The sequence below is a fragment of the Theropithecus gelada genome, chromosome 7a (assembly GCF_003255815.1).
Source record: "Theropithecus gelada isolate Dixy chromosome 7a, Tgel_1.0, whole genome shotgun sequence".
In the NCBI taxonomy this organism is placed as follows: domain Eukaryota; kingdom Metazoa; phylum Chordata; class Mammalia; order Primates; family Cercopithecidae; genus Theropithecus; species Theropithecus gelada.
In genome coordinates this window covers 49,948,854-49,968,308 of record NC_037674.1, presented here as the reverse complement: position 1 = coordinate 49,968,308, position 19,455 = coordinate 49,948,854, and the positions used below count along the sequence as shown (strand labels likewise).

Sequence of the window (19,455 nt, the reverse complement as noted above, 5' to 3'; positions counted from 1 at the left end):
ATCTTCAAAGCCTTCCCTACCTCTGTCCAGAAGCCGTTCCTTGTCCACACCAGCCTGGCAATCCCCATCTGCCAAGGGCCACCCACGTGCTCCCCCTCTAGCTCCTGAAGACCTTGATGGCAGGGAAGGGCCTTCCTGCCTCCCTGCCTTACTCTGGCAAATCCTTTGACCCAGACCCTGCTCCTGCCAAATTTGCCAGACAGAACTCCTGCAGGTGTCCTTTGAATATCAGAGAGGCTTCTCTTGGCTAATCTAAATTTCCCAATACTTTTAAACGGAATAACCACATTTCTTGGCCGGGTGCGGTGGTTCACGTCTATAATCCCGGCACTTTGGGAGCCAAGGCGGGCGGATCACTTGAGGTCAGGAGTCCAAGACCAGCCTGGCCAATATAGTGAAACCCTCTCTCTACTAAAAATACAAAAATTAGGCAGGGCACAGTGGCTCATGCCTGTAATCCCAGCACTTTGGGAGGCCAAGGCAGGCAGATCGCCTGAGGTCAGAAGTTTGAGACCAGCCTGGCCAACATGGTGAAATCCCATCTCTACTAAAAATACAAAAATTAGCTGGGTGTAGTGGTGGGTGCCTATAATCCCAGCTACTTGGGAGGATGAGGTGGGAGAATCGCTTGAACCAGGGGGCGGGTGGGGGTGGGGTGGAGGTTGCAGTGAGCTGAGATGGCGCCACTGAACTCCAGCCTGGGCAACAGAGCAATACTCCATCTCAAAAATAAATAAATGATAAGATAAGATAAAATAAAATAAAGCGAATTAACCACATTTCTTTAAAATACAATGGAAAATTCAGCTTGCAAATTGGTGCTGGCCTCCTCCAGTTCCAGAGACCAGGGAGCAAAAGCCCAGTTCTGAGGGGCCATCTCAGGGACAAGTCGAGGAGGATGAAAGTTGTGCCTGAAAATTTGCTGAAGGGGACTAGTGTTTTCCCAGGGGTCGGGGCTCACCATGGCTAAGAACTCCTCTTACTCCCAGAAGCACACGGGCCAATGCTACTGGGTCCCTGGCCTCTCAGTTCTTTGCCACTGCCCATCCAGCCAAGCTCCCTTCCCACCCACTGAAGGACAATAGAACCCACTGGCCATGAGAACAAGCTTCTTTCTTTCCCTCCTTTCACTTTGGAACCTCATCACCACCAGAGGGCAGGCGAGGGAGGACTGAGAGCCTCACTGGCTGGGTGGGATATCAAAGTGGGAAGGGCATTGCCCAGCGGGAGAGGTTTCGCTCCTGAGACACAGAGGGCAGGGTTAGGGAGGTGAGGGCAAGGTGGTCTGTGCGATGGGGGTGGGAGCCTGCAGGAGACAATGGCACTGGTGGGTCCCCTTCACCTGCTACCACTCCAGGGTGGCCCCAAATTCCCAAGCCCATTCTGGGCTCTGTTTGGCATATATCTCCCTTCCACCTGCTCCCCAGCAGGGCCTTGCAGCTGCTGTTTGCACCCCTAAGCTCAGCTCTGTGGGGGTGGGGAGACCCCTGCCCTCAGAAGTTCCCAGTGGGAGGAAGGCTTTGCATGGGACATGGCTCACACCTTAGGAGTGCAAGTCAAGGCCAGGGGTGGGGTTGGGGACAGGATCCTACAGAGGAGGGGTGGAGCTGGGCCTTTGAGGTGCAGGTGAGATTTGACTGGATTGGGTGGGACTTGAGAGGTGGGGAACACCGAGGGAAGGTGTGGAGGCCCATGTGGGCTGGGCTTCTTGGAGGCAGCAAAGTACACAGGTCTGTGGCTAGAGAGCTGGAGCAGGCCCACCTGTCTGCCCCAGCCAGGCCCGGGAGCTCTGCTTCTGAACAGAGGGCAGTGGGGAGTCACAGGAGTTTCTAGAACCAGGGCCCTGCTCACCCCAGGTCTCTGCTCCTGGTTCCCCTCGAATGTCATCTGGGCCTCCCAACCACAATAGTCTGTGCGAACTGCTGTTTACAACAGACTCCCTGCTCCACAGAAGCTGCCCTCCCAGGGCGGGGGGGCAGTCGCTTCTTTGTTCAGCCCAAGGTTATGGCAAAGAAACAAAAGGAGTGCATTTTCCCTTTCTTCTGTTCTTTCTTTCCCTTCCTGCTGCAGCAGAGATGGTGCCTAGAAAGCTTTTGTGCTTGGCTGGGTGAAGCTTGGAGGGGTGGCAGGGCCTTGGCCGGCTGCTGACCTCAGCCCCTGTCTAATTGGCCCCTGCAGGAGCCAGGTGCTAATTGGGCCTGGCCAGGACAATGGAGACTGGCTGGGCTGGGGTGGGGGCAGGGCTTCCTGGAGGATGCTGGCTTCCCATTCCTACTTCCCCTCTCAGGCTTTTCTGAACCCTGCCCGACCCTCAAGGCTCCATTCTGGGCCCTCCTCTTCCAGGAAGACCCTCGGGCTATCCCAAGACAGGCCATCAGTCACTACTCCTTGGGTATTGGGCCAGAGTCCAGCCTCTGCTGACAGCGGATTGGGGCCAGCCTTTGCTCTCAGTCAGGGAAGTACAGGGCTGGGCATTCAGCGGGTGGTGAGGGGCAGGCCCCAGTCCTGGTTTTACAGGCCCGGTTCACTCTTCCACAAAGAACCCTTCCCCACTGGTCACCTCCTGCCAGAATCCTCCCTGGTTAGAGCTTTGCTGCCTCAGGAATGCCCCACGGAGGGTGGGGGAAGAGCCCTGGTTGGAACCCAGAACCTTGGGTTCTGATCCAGCCTCTGCCCACAGCTGTTGAACGACCTGAAGCGAGGCCCTTGCCCACTTCGTGCCTACTCATCTGCACCCTGTGGGGAATGATCCTTGTTGGGGTTGTCCTCTGGGATTCTTGCCAAAGGGGAAGAAGAAATGCTTTGGCAACTGGGGCCCAAACCAGAAAGGTTAGCACTTCCCCGGGCGGCCCCAGCCCCCGGCCTAGGCTATGCTTCCACTGGATGCCCCATCTGCCACACCCACTCCTCCTCACAGCTCGGCATCACACATGCACTACCAGCAAGCTTTCCCAGGCTAGCCCAGGCTCAGTCCCTTTCTAGGATCCGAGGCTGGACCTCCAAGACGCCAGAGGTAGGGCCCAGACTAGCAGGAGGCAACGGTCACTTTAAGGGATTTTCCCAGAAGCCCTTCTGTACTCCCTCTCTGGTTTACTGTGTGGGCTCAGGTGGCCCAGGCTGGAGCTGGGGGCCCTGCAAAAGATTCCTGTGACCATGGGCATCTAACAGTCAAAGCCCTGGTCCTCTCCACCCTGCCTCCCACTTGTAGAGGCTCTGGGAACACCTCTACTGGTTGCTGGGCAACACACCCCAACGCACCTGCTGCTAGGCAAGCCACAACCCATCCTCCCAGAACCAGTGGGTGAGGGGGCGACTTACAGAGAGGTTGTCAACGAGGTCTGGGGCAGCCTTGGGGGCTGGAGGGGATGGGGGCCCTGGCTCCCCCATCTTTACTGCTAGCAGTCCTGTTCCCCAGGATGGGTCCCCAGGGACCGTTGCTACAACAAGTGCCTGCCTGGTGACCAAACCCAGCCCTGAGCTGAAGCAGGCAGGCCATGGGGCCACTTCCCCTTTGTTCCAGGGTGGGGGGTGTCTGGGTGGGGTGGCTGAAACAATGCAAGACTCACTCTTTGGCCACAGAATAGTACAGAGACAGCAGGGCCGAGGAGGGCTGTGGGGCCCTTCAGGGCTCAGGCCTTCTGACTCCCCTGGCCCAGGGTCAGTATCCCTCCTCCTTCACCTGCCTTTGGCTACACCTTGGTCCCTGCCTCCCCCTCAACTCCCCACTCTCTTCTCCACTTTCTCTGCCTCCTGGTTACCCCCATATCCCGTCTCCCCTTTCTCTCCCACTGAGCTTCACCCTCTGTCCCTGAGTCTCCTCCTCCCGCTTCCCCTTAGTCTCTCTGCTCCCCGCTTCCCCTTTGTCCCCTCAGGAGTCCTCCCCACCCCACAGCAGCACAAGCTGGGCTCACTCTCCTCCCTGCAGCTGCAGTGTGGCTTAGGGCCCCACGCCTGGCCCCTGGGGCTTTCCCCTGTCTGCTTTCCTGATGCTCTGGACAAATTCCTTTCTCTTTAGTTCAGCTGAGACATGGGTGGATGTTTTTGAAAGAAACTCACTGGGAAGCAAAGAAAAAACAAACCCAAACAAGCCAGCCCGCCAGCTAGAAACAGCGTTGGTCACGAAGGCAGAACGTCTGATATAAACGGCTTCAGCCTGAGTTGCTGAGAGCCCCTCCTGGGGTACGGAGGGGCCTGCCTGCCTTTCCCCAGCTGAACTGGGTTCAGCCTGTCTGTCCCAGACAATCTTGGTCGCAAAGCCTTTCATGATAGGGCCCTCCATCTGGACCTAGCAAGATGTTGATGAGCACTGGGACTTCATAAATATTTGTTTACTTGTTTAATGAATGAATGGATGACTGACAGTGTTCTTTGTGGCCTCAATGGTGGCACAATAATAATCCCTGACTGGACAAGCCAGGACAGTCACCTCCACCCGTTTCAAAATCTCCGCCCCTGCTGCTGGGTGCACAGCTCAGCACTCTGCACAGGGTTGGGGGTCTCTGGCCTCTCTCAGTGTTGCAGGGGTGCCTTTCCTCTTCTCATTTGCAGGCCTCAGGTTTCACTTACTCCACGTTTTCTTTTTTTTTTCTTTTTGACACAGAGTCTCGCTTTGTCTCTCGCTCTGTCTCCCAGGTTGGAGTGCAGTGGCATGATCTCGGCTTACTGCAAGCTCCGCCTCCTGGGTTGATGCCATTCTCCTGCCTTAGCCTCCTGAGAAGCTGGGACTACAGGTGCCCGCCACCACACCTGGCTAAATTTTTTTTTTTGTATTTTTTTTAGTAGAGACGAGGTTTCACTGTGTTAGTCAGGATGCCCTCGATCTCTTGACCTCGTAATCCACCTGCCTCGGCCTCCCAAAGTGTTGGGATTACAGGCGTGAGCCATCGCGCCTGGCCCACTCCACTTTTTCTTAATGGGGACATTTCCTCTGAACAATAGGGACAGGCAGGGGAGTGGCACCAGACAATCCCCATACTCCCATTAGTTGTTGTTTGAGTGGGCCTGGTGAAGTGGAAAGATAGTGGGCTGTGTTACTAAGCAGCTGTGTGACTCTGGACAGGTCACTTAACCTCTCTGAGCCTGTTTTCTCCTCTGTAAAATGGAGTGCATCACTGTGCCCATCTCATAACGCTGTTGGGGATTAAATGAGGCTGTGAGTGTACAGCTCTGAGCAGTGCCTGGCATATAAGAGTGGCTCCAGAAATATTACTCCCTCCTCTGTGTGACTCTCATGAGGGACTCTGGAGGGTCTAGCACCCCTCCAGGGAAAAGAAGGGGAGGCCCATGGTAGAGTTGGCCATCCTCCCTTGATGGCACCAGTCACCAGGTGGCACTGAGATGTGGGCCTTAGGTCTTCCTGCTCCTGCCCCTCAGGCTCCCCACCAGGGAAATGGGTGTGTGTCCCCTGCTGTCCCCAAGATCCTGGGGTAAGAAGCCTCCCAGACCAGGCTTCACCACCCCTCCCTGCGAGGGGCCCCATCTTTCCCCGCCTGCTGTGCGCCAATCGATTGAGTCTGCTCCCATCCTCGGGCGTGCCATGAATTTTTCATCAAAGGCCTGTAGACTTTGGGAAACGCACAATTAGAAGCACCATCAATAATGCACTACGCAGAGGCATGCACTGAGCTCAGCTGGGCCCCAGACATGGCTGTCTTCCAGCTCTGCTCTGGCGGGAGACCGGAGGGGCGCCCGAGCAGACCCTCAGGGACCCATCACCGGACATAGACCAAGTGTGGGCTGCTGAGAGGGAGGGGAGCCGCACCCTTGAGGGGCTTGAGCCTGCCCCCTGAAGCCAGGGAGGCCCCAAGGGCTCCCACCTGGTCTCAGGCATTTCATCTATAAAACGGGTGCTAAAGAGCCCACACTCCCTGTCCCTTACTCACCCCTTATCACTGGGTGAGACACACAAGACAATTACTATGTGGAGACTAGGGCAGGGCTCTTTGTGGGGCTAAGGGATGTCCTCCTTCAGGGGGTCCCCGGAAACAGGGCAGGAGCCAGGCTGGGCTGGGGAGGGAGAGGAGGGCAGCACAGAGATGCCTGGTGGCACTGGGGCTTTATTCACACTTCCTTCACCCAGCTGGGTGGTCAAGGTCCCTGTGGTCTTGCTCCTGACCCCCTCCCCCTCCACACTTAGTAGCGCAGCTCCCCTCGGACCAGCCACTCCCACACCAGCCACTTCCCGCGGCCTCAGAACCTCTGGGGGAACAAACAGGTTCAGTGCATCCGGCCTCTGTGCCTTTGCTCACGCAGTTCTCCCACCTACAGGATGGGGTCGCCTTCCCCCATTGCTGCAGATCTGTTCTGCAAAGCCCACCTCCTAACAAAAGGCTTTCCCACTCTTCTTGGCTTCCTTTCTCAATTTCTAGAGCCTGCACCAGGCAGGTGACAGGAGCTCACCACAGGCTGGGCACTGTTCTAACTACCTTAAATAGATCGGTCTAACTTCACCACCAGTCACCTGATGAAGTAGCCACCTTCATGCCCATTCCACAGAGGAGGAGAGTGAGGCACAAGGAGGCTAGGGAAGTTGTTGGAGTGGGTAAGCTGGTTCCAGAGTCTTCACCACCACTCCGGACCCTGGGGCTGGCTCTCCTGTCCTCAACTGGCCTTGGCCTTGGAGTCCGCAAGGGCGGGGCTCATGCTTCATCACTCGCCGGGGCTGGGATCTCCCTATTGCAGGGCCAGAGGCTCAGCTGAACTCAGGGCGGGGCATGCAGGATGTTGACAGCCATGCTTAGCCGCTGGCTGGGGAGGCCTCCCCTCAACTCGAGTTTGAAGCTGGCCTAGCCAGAAGGTCCAGATGCCTCCCTGGTCCCCTGCAACGGTCTCCACTGAGCCCACACCCGTCTCCTGGAGTCCCACGGCTGCTCTGCGTCCCCCAGCCCTGCTGGCTCCAGGTCTGGTTCATACATTCTGAGGCTGTCTTGAATGCCCTCACTTCCTGCAATAAAACCACCGCATCAGACCCACGGGGGTGGGGGAGGAGAGGCTCCTGGGGCTGAGATGGCTTTTGCTGTTGCTTTTGACAGGCTGTCAGACTTCTCTGGACCCTGCCTGGATGTGGGCCTCTGCTGCAGCCTCGGAGGGGGCTTGTGGGCAGCTGGGGTTCTGTGCCCCTGCACATGGGCCGTGTGAGGGCAGAGATGCCAGCTCCAGGAGGCGGGACATGTGCTGAGGGAACACAGCCCTCCATTTCCGTTTCTAAAACTCTCTCCTGGCAGGAATGCTGCTGGGCCTGAAATACACATGGAACTGTGCCCCTCCCCAACTCCCAAATCCCCACCCCAGGTGCTCCACCAAAGCTTGGAGCTATCTGCAGGAAAGGGTTCGTCATGATGTCAGTGACGTTCACAGAGGGACCCTGGGATGGGTCCAGACTAGGGGGCTGGCAGGGGAAGGGTGGGCAGGGAGCTTGGTTAAAGCTCCCTCCTCTGTACCCCCCACCCCCAAAGTGTATGTTTGCATTTTGCCCTAACTGAATCCATTGTCTGCCTTGAGGTCGTCATGACCCTATAAGTGGGCAGCCAGAGTGGCAAGAGAGTGTCTCCTTTCATCTCCAGGGGAGAAGTGAGCACTGCCTTTCCCCCACCCAGGCCAAGGACTGAGGTCCTCCCAGTTCAGGATACACTCTTTGGCAGGCCCACTTGGCCAGGCCCTGTGGTGGGCACTGGAGACACAGATGTGACCAAAGCTTGGGGTCTCTGTCCCAAGGAGCTTGTATTCTAGTTGATGTGACAGCAGGCAGTGTGGCATAATATATCAGTATGGCAAATGCAGTAGCTGGGGAGCCCCTCAGCCAGCCCCCTCCTCACCCTGGGGTGCAGGCAGGGGTGTATTGGAGGGCATGTCAGAGTGGGAGATGGGTTTTGAAGGATGAGTAGGAGTTTGTTAGGTGATACAGGCATAAGGAGGGGACACAGTCTTAGCACAGGGAACAGCAGGGGCACAGGTGTGGAGGTGAGCAGCAGCCTGGTATGTTGCGGGAGTGCAGACAGGACATGTGGCGAGGAGGGGCTGGTAGGAGATAAGACTGGAGCGGCTGCAGGGTTCAGTCATGGGACCTTGGATGCAAGTCTAAGGCCCAGCTGTCGAGCCTGTTATAGGCAGACAAAGTGGACTGGGCTGGGCCTGAATGCTGGCACCAAGCATGCTTGTGAATTCCCAAAGACCCTCCCAGAATAAGGTCTGGTTGCCTTTAAACAAATTCAATGGCTATGCAGCACCCAGAGCCCAGAGAGGGTAAGAAGTTGCCTAGCACTTCTGTGGCAGGGCCAGCTCAGCATTCATAGCCCTCCAGGGTTAGAAATCTGTGCTGGGCAAATCACCTGATCTCAAACTCAAACAGGAGTTTGAGACCATCCTGGCCAATATGGCGAAACCCCATCTCTACTAAAAATATAAAAATTAGCTGGGCATGGTGGCGGGCACCTGTAATCCCAGTTACTCAGGAGGCTGAGGCAGGAGAATTGCTTGAATCTGGGGAGGCAGGGGTTGCAGTGAGCCGAGATCACACCACCATACCCTAGCCCGGACAACAGAGTGACACTCCATCTCAAAAAAAAAAAAAAAAAAAAAAAAAACAAAAGAAAAGAAAGAAATCTGTGCTGGGACTGGAAGGGACTGAGATGCGTTTTGGAAGACAGAATGACCCAAAACCTTGGGATGGGGAGAGAGCCAAGGGAAGGCATCCTTGAGATGCTGCCTTTTCTGTTATCTGAGTGGGCCACCTGCCCTGGCATCCTGGACCCACCAGGCCATGACACACCCCACTCTAGGAGCTGCACAAGCCTTGGCTCCTGTACCACCCTTGATCAATGCTGCTCAAGAGAAACAGAGACTTCCAAGTGGCTTCTCAGCCTCTCAGCCCCTTCCCACCCCTGTGACTCAAATGTGTCACTGTTCTCGTAGCAGGAACCTGCCAAAGCTCAGGCTATGGGAGCCAGAGCAGGGACCAGATCCAACGCCCTGCCTCCCAGCACCCAGAGGTAGCCAGCCTTCCAGGGCATGGTTTGGTTTGGGGTCTGGGGGCTTCCTCTGGAGGGCTGAGGCCCTGCCAGGTGGGGTCAGACTCAGAGGGGTTTGCAAGGGTCCCAGGCCAAGCTTGGCTCAGCAGAGAGAGAGAGAGGCTGTGGGTGTTGAGGGGGAGATGAAGGAAGATGAAGACTTGGCCTTGCCTTCAGGGGCCCTAGACTGAGGGGGGAGACAGTGTCCCACCCTGAGGAGCCCAGTCTGAGAGAGCAGATGTGAGCCTGCCCAGGAAGCCCCTGTATGTATGAGGAGGGTTGCACTGTCATATCTGAGCAGGAGGCAGGGCGCACACACTCCTGATAAGGACACATGAAAAGAACAGATGGCGCCAACAAGTGCAAATTAATTGAGCGAAGCCTGTGTACATAGGCGCTGTGAACAAGCAGGCTGATGGCTCAGGAGGCGTGGTGCGGGGGCAGGGCAGGGAGCAGGGAGCAGGGAGAAGCTGTAACGAGCACTTATCGATGTCTCGCTGGATCTGCAGCCGGTAGCACAATTATTGACAAAGCCTGTCTATAAATCTCCCAGCCATGTCTTCAGAAACCTTAATTACGGGGCCTCATTACCCTTCACACCTCTAGGCACGGGGACCCTCCTGGGCTGGGGTGACTGCTGACACTGCGGCTGGCCTGCCATGGATGGGCTGAAACCCTGCAGGGAGATGTGCCTAGCAGGGGTGTCTGAGGGACACAATTCAGGACCACGTAGCTCCGATGAGCGAGCAGAGGCTCAGCCTCAGGCAAGGGCAAGAGGGTGAAAGGGACTTTGGAACCAAGGGGAACATAAACTGGGTTTACATTCTAGTTTTGCCAGTCATTCTGGACTCTGATGAGCATCTTGCCTCTCTGAGCCTCAGTTTCCTCATCTGTACAATGAGGAGAGGGCTTTGGTGAAGATTACGTGAGCAACGTCCATCTAACGTTGAGCACAGTGCCTGGCATGTGCTGTGTGAGTAACATCTGTCCCTTCCATCTCTTCTCGGTTGCTGTCTGAAGCTACCAAGAAAGAAAAGCGGCCCCTGGTGGCCGGGAGCTGGCGGCCTCAGCTGGACCCTGGTGTCCTGCTGCTGAATGTCATTCGCAACATCATATCAGGCCATGCTCTGACCACTCTGTAACGTGTGTGAACACAGATAAAACATAGTCACTGTGCAAACCCCAAAAATGACCAAACTCCCTTTCCTGGTTAATATGAGTGACTGCTGCTTCTTTATTAGTACCATCATTCCTGCCTTCTAGATGAGAACTCCTATGATACCTACCCACTCTTAGAATGCTGATTCTAAGCCAGCCTCCCGATACCATCTAACCCAGAGCAAAGCCTGTTTCCTCAAACCCTTCCCCAAATACTCTAACACCAGCTTGAATCTGTGAAGTCCTTCCCCACACACTCTTTCTGGGATGCCCCGCAACTCCCCATGGTTGCATCCCCCTTAGTACAACGATCCACAATAACTCCAACTTTGTTAAACTGCATGTTTAACAAACATGCAGTTCCTGGTCATCTTCAACTGGAGGGGTTGAGATCCTGCTATTAGAGCCTCGTCTCCTTAGATGACTGTGCTCTCCAGGCCTGAATTCTAGGCTCTCATTTTCACATTCCTCCCTCTCATTATTTCTGTGTGTGCCCACTGTGTCCCATTTGTTGTCCTCACCCAGGCCAGGAGAGAACACACTGGGGTGGAGGTGTGGAGGGGGGAGATACTGGGGGCACCTGCCATGTCTCTGCCTGGGAGAAGGAGCCCTGTCTGGACATTTGGGGCTCTTGGGGGATCCAAGGAGACCTAGACCATTTTGAGACTTGGGAGGGACCGTGGGTCGGGGAAGGGACTAGGGTGATGGAAGCTCAGTGTCACAGGGGAGCAGGAGGTGGGGTGAGACCACCCACCCTGCCTCCGGGCCTACGCTACAGGCCCCGTGTGCTCTGTCCAGGCAGATCACAGTCCTGCCTCCGGCCTAGGCCACAAGCCTCCTCCCCAGCCCTGTGCTGCGGAAACCACCTCTCTGCTGCCAGACTCCAGGCCACCCCAGAGCTTCACAAAGTGCTTCAGCCATCAGAACCCTGGTAATCCCTGTGTTCAGCTTTGCCTCTTGAGGCTTGAGCCTCAAGGCAGTTGGTCCTTTCAGAGCCCCCGCCTCCCCTGCCTGTCACCTGGCCTTTTTTGGCCATGGTTCCTCTCACACTTCCCTCTCCCCATCCCTGAGAGTCCCCCGTGGGAACCTTCTCTGCAGCCTACTCAGCCTTGCCCACTGCCCAGGTAATGGAAATCCAGGGCCCAGACTTCACAGATGCAGGTGGCAATGAAGGGAGGGGGCTTCCTAGGGGGAGCACTCCCGCTGCCTGTGGGTACCCTTCCCGCTGGGTCTCTCAGGATGCCCCCTGACCACCTCAGGCCTCTCAGAGTCAGTCTCAAAATTCAGATTCTTTTTTTTGGGGGGATGGAGTCTCCTCTGTTGCCCAGGCTAGAGTGCAGTGGCTCGATCTTGGCTCACTGCAACCTCTGTCTCCTGGGTTCAAGCTATTTTCCTGCTTCAGCCTCCCGAGTAGCTGGGACTACAGGCATGCACCACCATGCTCAGCTAATTTTTGTATTTTTAGTAGAGACCGGGTTTCACCATGTTGGCCAGGATGGTCTCAATCTCTTGACCTCGTGATCTGCCCGCCTCGGCCTTCCAAAGTGCTGGGATTACAGGCGTGAGCCACCGCACCCAGCCTCAGAATTCAAATTCTGATTAGCCAGACCTTCTGCACCAAGCACATCTCCAGTCCTGCCTCCTGACCATCTTCCCAGAGTTGTTTTTGTTTTTATTTTGTTTGAGTCAGGGTCTCACTGTCATCCAGGCTGGAGTGCAGTGGCGGGAACATGGCTCACTGCAGCCTCGACCTCTTAGACTCAAGCAATTCCCTCACCTCAGTCTCCCAAGTAGCTAGGATTACAGGCATGTGTCACCACGCTTGGTTAATGTTTTAAAAATTTTTGCGGAGACGGCGTCTCACTATGTTACCCAGGCTGGTCTCAAGCTCCTGGTCTCAAGTGATCCTCCTGCCTCGGCCTCCCAAAGTGCTGGGATTACAGGCGTGAGCCACTGCGCCGGCTTCTCCCAGAGTTTTTGTTTCCCTCATTCTTAAGGTCCAGGTTGTTCTGTTGAGATGGCTGGTGGAGGACTTGGGGGGTCTGGAATGGGTGGGGCACAGATCCATTTGTAGTGGATAAATAGATTCCCTGAGTGAATGGCCTATAGTGGTGTAACGAGGGTCTTGGAGGGACCGAGAGGGATGGAATCTGGTTCCCAGACCCTCTGCACTCTCCTACACTGTCCTCTTCACTCCCTGCTGTGGAAAAAAGGGCGCCAGAAGCTCTTATAGCTCACAGAGCTGCTCCAGGCACTGTGAGGTTTTCACAGCCAGCCTGGGGGTAAGGGCTAGCACTGTCCCCCTTTCCCAGCTAAAGAGACTGAGGTTCCTGTAGGTGCTGGCTGGGAGCTGAGTAGGAGGCAAACACCTCTGTGATCCAGACCACCTCTGGTCCACCAAACTGCTCAGGAAGGGGCATTCTATGCATTCAGTGGGCACACACTTACTGAGCACCCACTGCGTGCCAGGCACCGGAGGTGGAGGTGGGGGAGGGATACAAGGTGAAGTGAGCTGGGAGCACGGGTCTGGAGCTGGGAGGAGGCACTACTGCCATTGAGCATGGGTAGAATATTCTGGGTTCAGGTAAAGGCTTGAGGAAGGGGATTCAGAGGCCCCAGGGCCCATCAGGCTGAGGGGCTCCTGCTGCAGGCAAGGGAACCATGCATGGGTTCAGGGCAGGGGGTAGCATGTCTAGATTTGGGCTTGGGACAGGTCACCTGGTGGCTGTGTCCTAGCAGGAGGGAGGCTGAGGTGGGCAGAAGGGCCCCATCTGGATGGTCAGCTCCCAGATCCTGAGCCAGCTCTCTGAGTGAGCCCACTGGCCCTCCACAGGAGCCCTCCACCCACATACAGGAGAAGGCAGGAGGGTGTGGTCTTCATCTTGGCCACTACAGGACCCTCCCTACCAGCCTGGCAGCTCCTTACTGAATGGCTCCCTACCCAGCCTGAGGAGGAAGAGCGAGATGCTTCCAGTCCCAAACTAGTCCTCTGAGAGGGTCCAGCTGTCATTGCCCTTCCTGGTCCTTCCAAATCCCTGAGCCCCTCTGCAGCCCAACCCCAGGGTCCACCCTGTGGAGGTGGATTTGCATATCTGAGAGTGAAAAAAATTCTGCTGCAGAGGCTCAGTACCACCAGAGCTGCTGAGCCCCCTTTTGTCTGTTTGAGTAAGAGCTGGCTAAAGGCTGAAGGATAATTAGTCCCCCGTGGGCAACGCAGTCCCCCCTCCTTGAAGATTTAAAGGCACAGCCCACATGCTCAAGCTACTTGGGTCTCAGCCCCTTCCCCCACAGGCCCTCCCCGCCCCCTTGACTCTGCCCTGAGGAGGGGACGGCAGCCGCTGGCAGGAGCGGATGAATGAGCATTTTATCTGATTAAACTGGGAGTGAACTGGCTGGTCTCCATTATCTGTGGACTTGATTGGATATTTAGCACCAAATATGTGTGTGTGTGTGTGTGTGTGTGTGTGTGTGTGTGTCTGCACACATGGACTGGGCTATTCTAGTCTGTGTGTCAGGAGGAAATTGGACTGTACTGAAAAACATTTAATCTGAACTCAGGAGTGCACCCTGATAGAGTCACCAAGCTAGGGGTGAGGGTTGGGGGAGGGACAGTTCTGCCTTTAGCCCTGGACAAGAGGGACTCCAGCCCTGGGCCCCGTGGGTTGGAAGGTCCTGCTCTGGCCCTCCTTGGGGCACAACCCTTCCCATGGGGTGAGGAGTTGGTGGTCCCAAGGCGGACGTGCCCACCTGGAGCCTGTGCCCGCTTAAGACCTCACCCTGGGTAACTGGGATCCTGGCACTCCCCTGCTTCCAGGGCCTGTCGTCCTGCAGGTGGCAGTATACCCTTATGCACTCGAAAGAGCTCGCAAAGTCTCATAGGTGTGGGACTGAAATTGAGCTGAGAAGAAAAGGGGGCGGGTGGGGTTGAGGGGTGGGGGCCTGGGAGTGGCTCTCCCCACACTGCCAGGGGCCAGTGTGGAAGCTGAGAATTCTTTGAGGTTGTTCATAAGGTGTATTTATTGAGGTAGAGGAATGGAACATATTTAGGAGTTTGCTAGCTTCTGCTTGATTTATATTTTAATTACCTGGGGTTTGGACATATGGTATGTAGGCCTTGCTTGTACTCTCAAATGTTCCAGGTGGGCCTTGGCCGGGGGTGGGGGCTGCAGCCACAGAGCTTGTCTTGGTGTTTACTAGGAAACTGAGGCAGCTCTTCCTCCCTGATAGGCTGGGAAGATGGTGAGTCAAGCTCACCAGGCTCCTGACCTCCGAGTGACCAGGCTCGGCCAAGGCTCAGGCACTGGACTGGAGACCCCAGACATGTGTTGGACCAAGACTCCCCCTCAGTCTTGTCTGGTGGCCCTGGGAGGGTTATTGTGCTACCAGCAGGTTCCTCTCCTATGAAGTGGGGATGATAATTGTATGTTCCTTTTCAGGCTGGAGCGAGGATTACATGAGATTATGACCAAAGTTCTGGGTGCAGAGTAAGAGCTCAGTGAATCTTGATGAGAACACTTAGTGTTATTAAAATGAGTGCTAAGGTTGGGCTGGGCTTGCAGAGTACAGAAGGGACCAGCCCCATTTCCCAGGTTAGCAACTCTTTCTCCCAGTCGCTTCTGGTTCTATAGTCCACCTCACTCTCACCAATCGATGATTCAAGCCCTCAGCAATTTATGGCCTCATCATCTTGGCTTTAGTTACCGAGAGCACTCCACTCCTGCCTCGCCCACCCACCATTTAATTAAAGATGGACAGCAAGACTTGGCAGCACCAGCCATTTCACTAAGGAGCAGCACTAGGAGGCTGTCCCGCCTCTGCCTGCCTTGTTTGCTGGGATGAAAGAGGAAATTGTCAAGACCAGGCTCCTCACTCCACAGGAGGGGAGATGGAGGCCCAGGAGCGGAGGGGTCAGTCAGGCTGACTCCTCAAGTCAGAACTGACTCAATGTCTCCTGATGCTCCTCCTGCCCAGCACTCTCTCTGCAGTAATTTTCTCTCTGCCTGGGTGGCCTCTGCCCGGAGTGACCTCGTTCTCATCTCCTCTGAGCCTGATCTTCTGGGTACTTAGGGCAGGCCCTGATTTGGCCAGTCCACTCACTACTCCACCCATCCCATCCGTTCTTTCCCCCACACCGCTAAGACTTTCTCATCCTTCACTGGAGGGAGGCATTCACTCCATTAATACGGATAAAGAAACTGAGGTCCAGACAGGGAAGGGACTAGCCCTGGGGCCCCACAGTGCCTTTTGGTGAGACCCCAGGCCAAGCCTGGAGAGAGACAGGCACACACACACTAACTAGTAATTCCCACTCAACAGATCAACAGATTCCTCTTGCAGGAACAAGAGGAATTTCGTTTCCCTTCCACCAACGAATCAAAGATCTGTTATGGTTTCCTACTAACCACCACTGCCGCTTGGTTGACTTTTCTCTCTTGCTTATCACAGTGACATCTGCCGACTACCCTGGCATTCTGTAGAAAGTGTGCCCTGCCTGGGGTGGGAGTGGATGGGGGTTACGATTAGGTAGACCCCCTCTGAGCTCCCACAATCCCCTGAGGACCCTGGGCCCCAGTCCTGACCACTCCCTCCTCCAGCCATTCTTGATGAGTCTCCCTGCTGAATTGGGACTTCTTGAGGACAAGGACCCTTGTACGGACCCTTATCTTTATGTGACTGTCACATATCTTGGGAGTGAACTTCTGGAAAGAGGGTCAGAGGGAAACGCCCGGGTGAGTTGTGCTGCCTCCCCTCGTTCCGCTCGATCTCAAGGGATCCCACCAACACAATGACTATTAACAAGCCTCCTGCAAAGTGCAGAAGTGGACAGCCCTTTACAGTTTCCAATGCATTGCCATCCACTCTCCTGTTAGTCCTCTCAAAAGCCTCAAGAGGTGGGGAGAGTATTTCCTCTACTTAACATTGAAGAGACAGGATCAGAGAGGTCGAGTGATTTATTCAAGGCCACACAGCTCTTGGGTGGTGGAAATGGGACTCATGCCTGCTGGGGCTGCACAAATGAGTGGAGGAATCTGTGAGGCAAGATAACCAGACTTGGCACAGAGTAGATGCTCAAAACCCTGGTTGAACAAATGAATGAATGCATGAATGAATGAGTAGGCGCATGTGCCAGAATACAAAGTCAAGAGGGAAGGGAGAGACAGCTGGGGGTCTGCGGAGGTTGGGGGCACTAGACACTTTTGCCACCTGTGCTCATGTGGCCCCTTCCTGGCTCCTAAAGCACTGCTCATCCTTGGCGTTTCAGTACTTCCCCCTTATCCCCTGGGGTGATGCTCCTTTTCATGCTGTCTCACTTCCCTTGGCCTTTACAGACTTCTCCTCAGTTGGGCTGGGGGGCTTTCTCTATGGACGCCTCACCTCTCCAGGCCCATCCCTAATGTCTGTAGTGCCCAGTACAAGAACAGAAATGGAGGCTCCCAGCATGTGCCCTCTGCAAATAGCCATTGCTTCTTGGGCCTCAGGGTGCACCCCTGCAAAAGTATTCAACCCTTAGAAGTGTAGACTTAAGCTTGCATAGTCCTCAGAAGCAGGTTCAGGCCAGGCGCGGTGGCTCACACATGTAATCCCAGCACTTTGGGAGGGCGAGGCAGGTGGATCACTTGAGGTCAGGAGTGTGAGACCCGCCTCGACAACATGATGAAACCTTGTCTCTACTAAAAATACAAAAATTAGCTGGGCCTGGTGGTGGGTGCCTGTAATCCCAGCTACTTGGGAGGCTGAAGCAGAAGAATCACTTGAACCTGGGAGGTGGAGGTTGCAGTGAGTCGAGATCGCACCATTGCACTCCAGCCTGGGTAACAGAGCAAGACTCTATTTCAAAAAACAAGAAGAAGAAGAAGAAGGAGGAGGAGGAGAGAAAAGAAGAAGAGGAGGAGGAGGAGGAAGAGGAAGAGGAAGGGGAGGAGGAAGAGGAGGAGGAAGAGGAGGAGGAAGAAGAAGCAGGTTCAGGCCCATTTGGGGGTCTTGGATACTGACAGAGTGTTCTAGAAGTGTGGAGCTTGGGATCTGGGGCACATTTACCTGACCAGGTGGGGAGGGACAAGGCTGGAGGAGTGTGAGTTGGCCCTCTAAATCAGCCTAGGTACCTGGCCAAGTCGGTCAGGAAGACAGGCCCACCGGAGTGGCCCATAGCTTTGCCTGGCAGAGCAGCACCAGGCTCCCCACCAGCTCCAGGGCCGGGGGCTGGGGGTGGGAGTCGAGGAGCCCACACACATGTGCAGCGCATGTGGAGTGGGGGAGGGGACTGGCCTGCAGGGGGCCTTGCTCAGCCGCTTGCACACACCAAGAGACAATAAATCGACAAACACTTAATCTCTCTGCAAATTGAAATGGAGCCGTAAATATCTGCTGCATCCCAGTAGCTGAGTTATGAGTCTCGTTTATTAATCTCTTTAGTCTCAGGTGATGGATGGAGAAGGAGAATGGCCCGCTGAGACTCCGAGGGATGGGGGAAGGAGGGAGGAGAAGTGGGTCAGGGGTCTGGGAACAGTCCTGCCAGAGAAAGGGTCAGAGGGAGAGGCCTGGGGGATTTTTGCTTCCTTTTTATACTCAGCCTTGATCACAGGGCCCCACGAACACAGTGACTATTAAGACTCCTGCAAAGTGGACAGCCCTTTACAGTTTCCAACACACTGCCCCTCATTCTCTTGTTAATCCTCCCCATCGTCTCAAGAGGTGGACAGGGTGACAATATTCCCTCCACTTAACAATGAGGAGACAGGATCAGAGAGGTGGAGTGATTTATCCAAGGTCACACAGCTCCAGAGTGGTGGAGTTGGAACATAAACCTGCAAGAGCTACGCAGATGAGAGGAGGGGTCTGCAGAGGGAGGTAACAGACACATGTGGGATGTGATCCTTATTTCTTCCTTTCTACTCTTCTCCCCTCCCTCCCTTCCTTGCTAAAATGCTTGGTAAGCACTGTATGTGATTGTGTTTAGGAATTGGAGAGGAAAAGGTCAGAGTTGGGGGAGGGACAGGAAGGGGAGAAGAGCTGGTGAGTGTTCTCAGCCATGGCTCAGGTCTGTTGCCCCGTCTTAAGTATTTATTTGTAGGACCCCCTCCAGCCCCTGTCAGCATGCAGTGCTCCCAGCTGAGGGCCTGCAAGAGTGCAGGGGAGGAGCTGAGGAGGGTTGGGGCCCTGAGAAGACTTCCTGCCTGTAGGGAGCTGGGCCTGGGTAGGAGCTCGTGAGTGTGTGCTGCACAGAACAGGGATGCTTGGAGAGGTGACTGGGAGAGAGGACAAACCCAGCAAATGGGGTAGTCACGCTGGGCAGTAGAGTCAGGGGCTATGGAGACTGAGGAAGGGCAGCAGGAAGGCTGGGGTGGCCAGTGTTTTGGGAACATGTCTTGTGGCTGGTGTGGGATGGCCTGAAGGGGACACTGAGTCAGGGACATCTGTTTGGAGGCCATTGGGTGGACCCTGCTTGGTTCTGCTCTCTTTGTCTCTGTCTCACTCCCTGTTTCTCTCGTAGTTCCTCAGTCTCTCTTGATTCCAAAGGATCTGGGGCCTGGGTCCTCTTGTACTCCCAGGCCCTGGGTGACCCTGCTCCCAGGCTGGGCTTGGTGCCTGAACCAGTGGCCCTGGGGGGCCTGCGTATTCCTGTTCCTGAGTGCCAGTCCCAGGCTCCCGAGGCTTTGCAATGTCACCACCCTAGGCGGATGTTCCTGCTGCTTGTTGCCACCAATGTGGGCAGTGTGCAGGGGTGCTCCGAGTCCCTTGCCTGGTGACTGCTGCTGGCAGCCTCAAAAGACTCCTGCTCAGAGTTCATCACCTTCCACCAGGTGGTGCTGAGGAGTGGAGGCCGGGTCAGACTGCTGACGTCCTCACCAGGCTGCTGACCCCATCCTGGGTGTGGGCCTGGGGGCAGGACCAAGGCTCCAGCCACAGTGCAGGAGCCCCAGGGCACTCAGGAACATCTGCTCCAACCTCCTGTGCTGTCAGAGGCAGGAACTGGGGCCCAGAGAGGGGAAGGAAGTTCAAGGTCACTTCCAGGAGCAGTGGGAGCACTGTGAGTGCAGGGACAGCATGGAGCTGGGCCAGGCTAGGCAGGGGGGTGTGCCCTGTGGATGAGGGAGGTTGACAGGGTAGAGGGTGTGGCAACCTCCAGTGGGGCAGACCTGGGGCAGGGGAGGTTTCCGTGCCATGTAGGGTGGCCACCATCCAGGTTTGCCTGGGACTGTCTTGGTTTAAGCACTGAACACCTCATAGTCTGGAAACCCCTCAGTCTTGGACGGGCAGGGATAGGTGGTCACCCCAGGGCCATGCCAGCCGG

At 55.6% G+C, this 19,455-nt stretch overlaps 1 protein-coding gene across 3 annotated transcripts in view; it reads right to left on the bottom strand.

Moving 5' to 3' along the window:
• CCDC33 (coiled-coil domain containing 33) overlaps positions 1-19,455 on the bottom strand; it is a 100,527-nt gene that overhangs the window by 13,746 nt on the left and 67,326 nt on the right. For 2 of the 3 annotated variants that reach the window (XM_025390320.1, XM_025390321.1), the window contains exon 1: positions 3,319-3,430. The exons of the other annotated variant lie outside the window; for it this stretch is intronic. In XM_025390320.1, the coding sequence (XP_025246105.1) occupies positions 3,319-3,387 (69 nt within the window). In that variant the 5' untranslated portion in view covers positions 3,388-3,430. Of the gene's footprint in view, positions 1-3,318; positions 3,431-19,455 lie in introns of those variants that run through there. 3 annotated transcript variants of the gene reach the window in all.